The 10021-nt window shown below is 35.8% G+C and overlaps 1 protein-coding gene across 1 annotated transcript in view; it reads left to right on the top strand.

Moving 5' to 3' along the window:
- The window catches only part of nudt14 (nudix (nucleoside diphosphate linked moiety X)-type motif 14), a 26802-nt gene extending 21156 nt beyond the window's left edge, over window positions 1-5646 (top strand). The window contains exon 5 of the mRNA XM_015051276.1: window positions 311-5646. Within this exon, the coding sequence (XP_014906762.1) occupies window positions 311-560 (250 nt within the window). The 3' untranslated portion in view covers window positions 561-5646. The remainder of the gene's footprint in view (window positions 1-310) is intronic.
- Window positions 5647-10021: the final 4375 nt, after the last annotated feature.

The following is a 10021-nucleotide window of genomic DNA, read 5'->3' as shown; positions in this document are numbered from 1 at the left end:
ATAAGAATAATAATAATAATTTACAGCAAGGTTTCAATAGGCTCTCGCAGCGCTTAGCTGCTCGGGCCTAAAAAGTATTTGCCACAGTTTCATTCTCATCACATTATTGTTTTTCTGTTGGGGAAATCCTGTAGAAATATTACACCAGGCCGAAGAGGCTTTAATACAAACGCCCAGCCAATTTTAACAGCTTTATGCATAAAAAAAATAAGTAGAAAAGCATTCATTCACATTAAGTTTTGAGGAAATGTGGGAAAGTTCAAGGGTTTTTCCAAACTACTGATTTTCAAGTTTGTTTTTTCCTCTGCAGATCAAGCGTGGGTGTAATAGGTTCGAAGCAGACCATGTTTTACGCCGAGGTTTCCGACGACAACTGCGTGAGCGCCGGCGGAGGCGACCCGCGCGAGGGGGAACTCATCGAGGTCGTCAAAGTCCCGCTGCACGAGGCCATGACGTTTGCCTACGACGAACGTATACCCAAATCCCTGGGCCTCATTTTTAGTTTCATCTGGTTCCATAATAACATGTCTCCCAAGTACAAGATATCCACCAATGTGTAACTAACGTACGTTAGCCACTATTTCTATCATTTACTGCATATTAAAGTCACACACTGGTCCGGCACACCCTCTGCTCCCTCACTGCTCATCATCCTGTGTTGCCTTTTCTGCTTATTGGTACACAAAGCAGGGTGGGCTCCTTGTTTTGTCCTCATCACTTCTTTTTTTAAATTATTTTTTATGTATTTTAATAATTCTCCTGTGAAGAACCAGTTTGGTGCTGGTGCATCTTCTCTTAAATCAAAATTTTTATATGCTAATTATTCATTTTTCATATGCCATCTCTTGTTTATGGCTTCATATCACTCTTCATATTTGCCTGCACAATTAAAGGAAGGCTCTGGCGCTTTTGGATGTTTTCTATTTTACATCATTGTAGCCATTTTTAGGTATTTTAATTAGGCCTGTCACAATAACAAATTTTGCTGGACGATAAATTGGCCCACAAGTTATTGCGATAAACGATATTGTTTTTTGAGACCATTTTCAAGTAATATAATGGCAAATATCATTAAGCTTTAATTTTGTATGAACATCTAACACTAGAAATGGAAAATATTTTAAATATCCAAAATAAATAAACTGAAATGCCAAATAAAATCAATTATAAAGTCTCTTGTTTTTCAACAAAAAGATTAGTTGAGACCAGACTCGATACTTTTGTCATCCAATATTTGGTCGAAAGATCAATAAACCATAAAAATGGAAATTATTGATCTCATTTTAATGTGTCTTGTGATTCATTGATTTATTGCAACAGGCCTACTTTAAACACCTTTGTAAGTTAGGCATGGGCTGGTTTGAGATTCCCACCAGTTTTATGGTATTTTCGCCAAAACTGAAAGCAAAAAATGTATAAAGAAATTTTACTGCTTCTGCTTGAAACTGAAAAACACCAACGGCTGTTACAACTTCTCAAATAACACTGAATATTACAGTGATGATTCTTATACATAAAATAACTGTTTATTTTTCACGACTGGAAACATTTCCACATTTTGTTGCATGTGAAGAAAAGTCAAGATAACTGTCAGTGTTTTAGCAACATGTAGGGGAGGGGAAGTGCTGCATTAGCTCAACCTCTGCTGAAAAAATGGTGTAACCTTGGATTACGGTAACGATAACTGGCCCATGCCTACAGTAGAAGGCGGTTAAACATCTCAATAATGCAAAGACTCACCATTTAGAAACACTTTCCCATTCATAAGTACCTAAAAAGCAACATTTTAACACTGAATTTAACCCACATTTACCCGGCATTCACCCTGAATCTGAACCGGACAGCAGAGAATCACCCAGTTATGCAAAAACACCAAGGCGTTCAGGCAAGCCATATGTAATTCCTTCGATCCCTGTCCTTTAAGCAATAGCTGTTCTACTACCCAATGCTGAAAAATCTTTTACTGACCTTGAAATTAGTGCCAGTTGAGATCTAATCAACCCTCAATCACACAGGGATATCGCACCCAACTTTACTCTGAGGGTACGGAAGCACAATCATGCTAGAAAATTATGTACAGCAGAATTTTTTGAATAAAATAAAAGCTATATATGTATTTTTCTTTCCTTCTTTGCTGATGACACGCAGTTTAAGCTCTAATAAAATTAGGCTCATTAACACTCAGATCCACTCTTAGCATCTTTGTTTTAAAAGTTACCTACCCTTGTAGATGATTAGTAAGATGAATGGAGCGTTTTTCTTTTCCATGTGAACTTTAGGAAGACATTAATTAGCATTTCCAAAAAGAACATTCTTTCTACTCACAAGTTACAAGAAAAACCTCAAACTCTCATAAATACACAGCTAATCTCTGAACATCAGCAAATTGCTAAATCTCAGGTCCAACTATTTCAACCTTATACTTTTAACAAACCTTTGAATGTGACAATGACCAGCATGTCATTATTTATAATCCTGAAGCATCCCATTTCAGAATCATTTCCAGCTTGTGTATCCGGAGACATCCGAGTGTCCTCTGTATTTTCATTAAAGAAGGGCTGGTACTTCATTAATTATTTCATGTGTAAAAACAAAATAACTCCCACACAGAAGTGTTAAAATAATATGCAAGACCTGAAACAACGGCCATAGTGTTTGTGCAACACAGCGATGTTCGTGTAGAGCAGATGACGCGTCTCGAAATGAGGAAAAAGGCAAAATCAAGTAACTGATAGGTTGTTAAATACGGTGCCACAAGAATGCCTTGGGAGATATAAGGCTGTGTGAAGTGCAACGTTAAAAACACTTATTAGAAATCATTTATTTGGTGATTGTGTTTCTAGGATGTTGTACACAAAAACAAGACCAACATTAGCTAAGCCTAATGTTGATTTTAATTCAACAATTGTAGTTTTTAAAAAATATATATTTTTCTGCTTTGTTCATTGAGTTTCCAGCTTTTTAGCAACAGCTGATGCAGCACAAATTTCTCTTTATTTACATAAAAGGATAGCTGAGTCCACAATTAATTAGAAAAGCAGACCACTAAACCCTACTTAAAAATAAAGTTTAGGCCCCACTTGGTGTAGTGCGCCACAGCAAAGGGAAAATAATGCAGAAAAACCGTTGAACAACTCAGAACCACTTTTTTTTTTCTTGCCATAGCAACCGACAACAACGGCACCTTACGTTTCAGAATTTAACACCAACAAACACGCAAATATTTCACACACAGCATTCAGTCTGTTACAGTTTTATGTTTTTATTGTGATATGTCAGAGCTGGTGTTTAGGTCACTTTTTTTATTTTGTAACTGAGCCGAAACGCACAGATGTCCGGCGTCGCATCCACATGTTAAGATCGTCAAACTCAAGCTAGCATAACTGAACTACTTCCCTCTCCTTCGCTCATTTTTTCGGGATTAAAATTTTTCCTAACATTGTTATCTAGTTGTTGTAGTGTTGATAATTGGTAGCAAAGCACTGCGTCCCTTTTTCTTTTATATATCAGGCATACATTTAAGATTTAGCACTTATATTGCCAACGTAACAGCTAAAACCAACGGTAGTCATCGTAATGTCCGACGTTTGTGCCGTTTTCTCTCACCATTTATCGCCTCACCTGCATTTTATGCTTATGGCTCCTTAAGACGCATCTCATTCACTAATGTAAATTTGGTAGCAAAACTTTGTAGTGTGCTGACAACATGCTAGCTAATGTTAAAACGGCAAGATGATTGCAGGTAACCATGGAAACCAGTGAGTTTAAAGGCTGTACGGCTCTTGCTGCAGTCAGGTTGCGTGCGTGTTCGCTGCGTTTACAAATGATCCCTCTGTAAGTGGGACGTTTCCGCACCTCCACCATCAGTTTCAGACCCAAAGAGGAGGAGCAAACTCCGTCAGGATCGTTGGCTTATCAGCATTGATGCAGGTAGATTGATATTCTGGACGAGCAAAAGCGACACTGCCAATCAGGATTTCGTGCTCAAAATCTGTTTTCTTTCCCAATCATGATGAGCGGATCACACAATAACTCTGAATGCTGATTGTTATTTAGAAACTGTGATCCGGTTATCGTACAAAGGTTTATCAACCTCATAGGCAGCTGCTTGCACTTTTTCTCATCCTCTTCACATTGATGACAACGAATAGATTTTACATTTTAACTGCAAGCAAACGACTCCCAACCCTTCTTGTCTCCCAGCAACCTATGCGTAATTTGGAGGTGTGTGTTCTTCACCCGGGATAATGCCTTGTACACACATAGCCAGGTCTTCATAAAAACAAATATCTCTGCCACGTACAAACAGGATCAGTTTCAGAAAGGGTTTTCATCCACATGAACTCACACAAGTATGTGACTCAGTGTTACTTTAAATATGCCAAACCTATAGGGGGCAGTGTAGCGCAAAGCTAAAACCTACATCAACCAATCGGATTGCTTCAAAACAATTTCCTGTTACGAATTAAACATTGCGCCAGGAGGTTTGTGTGGACAGATAGATACTTTTAACTAGCGTATTAGAATATAAAGTTAGTCAAACACAACACAATGTTGATTGGGTGTCATGTCAAAGCAAGTATGTAGATATATTGGCACATTATTTGGTGCAGACTGTAACGCCCATGACCCTAAATCTTATGCAAGCACGAATACGGAGTTTTCTCAAACCTCCACCTTGGTCTGAGTTTTTTAAACAGTTTTTAGTGACCTTAATCTGAGTTTTTGTTTGGATGAAAGGCTAAAACACACAAATTTATGAGTTTTTCCAGATATCTGGCTATTTGTGGACAAGACCTTTGTTGTGAATGGAGCCTAAGTGGTTTTAGTTTTAGTTGTAAGCCGACAGAGAAGCGTTTCTGATTTGTCGGACCAGTGGACTACCAACTCATTGGTAGGATGGGGAAAAACAGACATCAGATTTCAAAATGTTTGCTTTGCATAATTTTTTTTTCAGATTCTCGTTGGTTTAGCCTTAACAGACATAGCAGTGCTTCTCCGCCCTGAAGTCTTACTTCTTTCTCAATAGCAATTATACGTTTGATTAGTTCCTAGTGCCATTTAGTGATTTATATGGATTTACATTTACAGCCGTACGTTGAGTCGCTGAGCTTCCATCAGGATATTATTTTGCATTAATTTTCTTAATTGATGACTTGTTTGTTCATGTTCTCTAAAAAAGGATTTTAAAAATAACTTTAAAATTAAAACTCTTAAGCCAGATCACCTAATAAGTCAAACTTCCTGATACATGTTGTAGAAACTTCACAATCAGAATCCACAACACGACGCGTTCAAAGATGTCACAATCGTAAGGCAGCTGTGAATTTTATTTCACTTTACATTATAACCAGCAAAATATTTTATCTCACCTAAAATTTACTTTAGAAAAAATTATGCAGCGTATTAAAATACATAAATAAGAAAAGCTAGAGCCATAAGCCATGAGAAGAAAAATATTTTAATAGTATTCACCTCAAAGTGCAAGTTTACTTCTGGTTTAACGCTAATCTAGTCATATAAAAGCCATTCAAAGGCCAGTCTGTAACTAAATGTGCCTATCAAATGTGGACAAAGCTGACATTATTTTTATGGATGTGTTTTTATTGCTGTGAGAACTAAACACCAGCTAAGTAGAAAAAGATAGTTCAAAACAACTTTTAAATATTAATAGAAAATCTTGTGAACACAATTCAAAGAAATGTGGATTTGCTTGCAGAACAGAACAGCCAAAAGACGAGTCTGTGCATCTTTTAAAAAACTTAGATGTTCAGATTATTAACAGCAAATAATGACCAGAACTCAAGTTGATTTAAAGCTGCGTTCGGATTTACTGACGGTTTAAAAAATAATCCAATCATCAAAGGACAAAGCATCTGTAAAGTGTGAAGGTTATGCAACTGAGAGTCAATTGTTGGCAAGAATGAGATTTCAAAAAAGGCGTTTGAGCATCATGGTGGCACTTCAGGTTCGCCTGGTTGAGCCTGATTCACCAAGAAGGCAGTTATGCATCTGAGCGAAATGTTTGGCTGTATTTCAGGATTATAGTTTTGCAGAACCAGTGGAAACGAAAGCTATTTAAAAAAAATGTGGAGTTGTAAAAATGATAAATACAAAATAAGCGTAAAGCACATTTTTCCTTTCAATTTAATGAAAACCAATGCATCGTCAGTTTGTTAAACAGTCACTAAACTGGTCTAACTGAAAACTTTTCTAGTTTTTGTTTTTTGCACTTCTGTCTTTGCTGGAACAGTTTATCAGATGTAAACTATCTAAAATTAATGTGTGGAAATTTTCACGGTGTTTTTTGTATAATAACGGATCTGAGCAGCAGTCAGGTAAAAATTAGCCGTTGTTCTTCGCTGCACTTCGCTTCGCTCTGAGTGTAACGGCGTAGAAAAGCAATGGCAAAGACACATGAGATGGTTTTAGGCAAAACTACACAAACTTACATGAAAATGTCTAAATTTGCACAAAAATATAACAAGAGAACACTAAATAATCAATTTAGGTAATTTATCAAATTTTTTTTTTTAAACAAGGTGATTTGGGGGTTAAAAGTGTAAAAAAAAAAATCCAGTTTTTGTCAAAAATTCACAAAATGAGTCCAACTGACAACTTTTGGGGGGCGTTTTATTTATTTATATATTTACTATTTTCCCTGCTGGTACATTTTACTATTCACGTAAAATTTGGAAATGGTTGTAAATTTTCACTGTTTTAATGCAACGTAATAGCAGTAAATAAATTACGCTTTGGTTCGTTAAGCAAGACTGGAAAAGCAAAGGAAAGCAATGGCCAGATTACAACTGACATGGTTATAGGCGAAGTAACACAAAACTAAACAAATGTACACAAAAATGTCAAAATTTGAAAAGAAATATAACGATAGCACTTTAAACAACCTACATAGGCAGTTTATCAGTTAAAACAAACCCCATTGATTTGGGGGTTAGTTAGACTTTAAGTAAATCATAAAACATAATAAATACCAAAAAATGTAAACCATTTGCTGATTTTCAAAGAAAATTTCGTCAGCTGTCAAAAAATCACAAAATTTGTCTAAAATTGGCAACTTTTGAGGGGTAATCTTAATTTATTTGCTTTTTTTTCTTTGCTAGTTTGGTTTACCAGATGTAAACTAATTACATAAATTTGGGAATGCTTGTAAATTTGCCCAGTTTTTTGTGCAGCATAAAGGACATATATCACCTTCAGACGCCTACGTTTCCTACTTAATGACGACATTAAATGCACTTTGGACAGCTTAGAGAGAGGAAAGCCATATATATCTACGCTACTGAAACATACAGTACTTAATACTAAATAAATCATGTATGAGCTGGATTTTAGCCACTTTCCCTGCGTTTCTACCTCCATCTCTCAGGCCCACAACTAAAGTTTTCCTTTTTTGTTTTTTAAGGCATTATTTTGCATCTTAATGCTCCACCACACGTATAACAAGTCGACACTCAGTGGTTCTCAGTGGTCACAAAATAAAATCATCAATACATTCATAAATGTACATGCTCTGTTTGCTTCTTTATCTGTGATGCGTTTTTAAGGATTTGTGCATTTTCTTCACAACTTCTTACTGTGTTTCTGATGTTTTGAGGTGGAAAAATGTTAAAGGTGCTATGTGTAGTATCCTCTAAGAGAATATGTGTTGGTCTTAAATAAAACCACTGTTCAGGCCTGAGCAGTGGTTAATTACCTCTGGTCATTAGACAAAACAATGGTTCTGGCTTTGCTGAGGAATCCTGAAAAATGCACTTTGATTGTTGGACGAAGTGTGCAAAGTTGGTCACGTTTGCCTCTTTTCTTGCTGTCTGGAAGCCAAATTTCCAGAAAACGACTCTAAAGTGGCTCATTGTGACTTCATGTTGTAGCACTTGTTAATCTGTTTGGTAAAATAATGTCCAGCGAAAAATCCTACACACAATACCTTTAAGTGAAAGACCTGTTTGGATTTTTTTTCTTATTGTAAACATGAGTCAAATGTGATTTTATTTTTTATTTTTTCTCTCATTTTTCTGGTGTCTCACTGAATTTGTGTTTTTAAGAAAAAACATTTTCATAAAAAAAGCTATAAATACAAAACATTGCTGATTTATTAATTTCTGTAATTTTATGCTTTGTTGAAAGTGTACACACATTGTGGGCGGTGTTTCTGGTAATGCTTACGTTTGTTAATTTATTACCTAAATGTTGAAATATTTACATTTCAAATAAAAAAACAAAATAAAATAAAAAACTTGGTACAAACATACAGTGATAATTTAAACATTGCATGTGCACTGTGTTGAAATAATCTGCATAAGTTCAAATAAAATGTGTTTGATGCCCAAAATGTCCGTGTGTCCTGTCATTATTTATAATTTACAGAAAGTCTCTGTATTGTTTTCAAACACTGAATATTCTGTTTTTCTAAGAGAAAGAACTCTATGTGTTAGAGGTGGGCAATTTGGACTTAATCTTTTATCCCGATATTTTGTGGTACTATCGTGATAACAACAAAAATGACAATAAGAACTATTACATTTTTTTATTGCTATGACTGCATGGCGCAGCAGTCATAGCCCCACAAATACTGCTGTTGAAAAATATTCCCATTAGTTATACGCTTCTTAAGACGCCAGTCCCAAAAATTAATATGACTTTTATCACTATACTGATCACACTGACTGCATTTATCGATATTTATTGATACTGTCGTTGAATAAACAGTGGGGAAAAAAATACTACAACTAACAATACGGACGGATTTGTTGTTTTTTTTAAATTAGGAATTATCATGGCAACGATAAATCAGAATTCTTATCGAGATAAATGATAAACGATACGATAAATGCCTTTTAAATACAAAAAAAATAAATCTGTCTCTAGCCACTTAAACCTCCATCTTAAAATGTATTTTAAAGGACAAACAAAAGACCTGAGTTCTTCTCTCTTACCTGAATGTCCAAATTGGACAATCTTTGAAGACTAATGTGTATTATTCAATGGTAACTCTTTTTCAGTAGCTAAATATAAAAGTGGTGAAAATTACCATTAAGTGACATTAATACAACAATTTTAACCAATAAACTCCCTTCTTATAACTAATTTTTAATCAATTATACAGCTTGAATCCTGGAAAAGATGTGTCGCTCTAAATGTGGATCAAAGAGATAAACATCTAAGAGAACAAGATAGTTGGAGGTTTCTGTGGTTAAGATCTTCACTGCTTTGACATACATCTTTCAGCGGTTTCTCTGTTGGCACTGAAAGTGTCTTAAAGAAACAACCTGATCAGATAAAAGCAAGATGTGTATCGACAAAACGGGACGACTCAATTGCTCAAAGAATCCCACCGCGAAGATAAGTCAGTGCAAGTTTAAGTTCTGCAAAACCAGGTCTTGATAGTCATCTTGATAACTTTCCCAGAATTGAAAGTGGGATTCACTCATATGGCCAGAGGGGGATTTAGTCGGGAAGAATGTTATCAGTCTCATCGTTGTAGCAAACACAAGAAAAGGCTATTATGTTCTGAGAACATGATCAGAAAAAGGGGACAGTTTATTTATGAGTTCAACATGTATGAAATGTTTTCAATTTGGTACAGTTAGCATAAAGCGTTAGCTTCTGGCCGGGGAACCCCATTGCACAATGTTTGTTACTCACTTTTTTAAATACTGTTACGCAATATGTATGTGTTAGCAAAAATATTGCCTCATGCCTTCTGATTTAGTCAGCCAGTAGTTTTTAGGGGGTTTTTTTGCAGCAGAGAGCTACATAGCTAGGCTGCTGGATGGTTCCTTCAGTCGTTTACTTGACAGAAATTTGGTCATTTTGTGCTTGAGGAGCAAAGCAGCCTGCCAGGGCCGTGCAGAGACCACTAAAGGGGCAGGTGCTCAAAAAAAGAAGGGCACATCTAACCGCATTTTAGGACAGATTATTAACAAAGCCACACAGTTTTCAGAGTTTAATAAACAATGATAATTAACAAAATTGTGAGATATACAATCAAAGCTAAGGTAAA

Source organism: Poecilia latipinna, unplaced genomic scaffold, assembly GCF_001443285.1.
Source record: "Poecilia latipinna isolate Pla-1442-1.1 unplaced genomic scaffold, P_latipinna-1.0 Scaffold1038, whole genome shotgun sequence".
In the NCBI taxonomy this organism is placed as follows: domain Eukaryota; kingdom Metazoa; phylum Chordata; class Actinopteri; order Cyprinodontiformes; family Poeciliidae; genus Poecilia; species Poecilia latipinna.
Note: the sequence above shows the minus strand (reverse complement) of the source record. Positions and strands in the feature narration are given on the sequence as shown.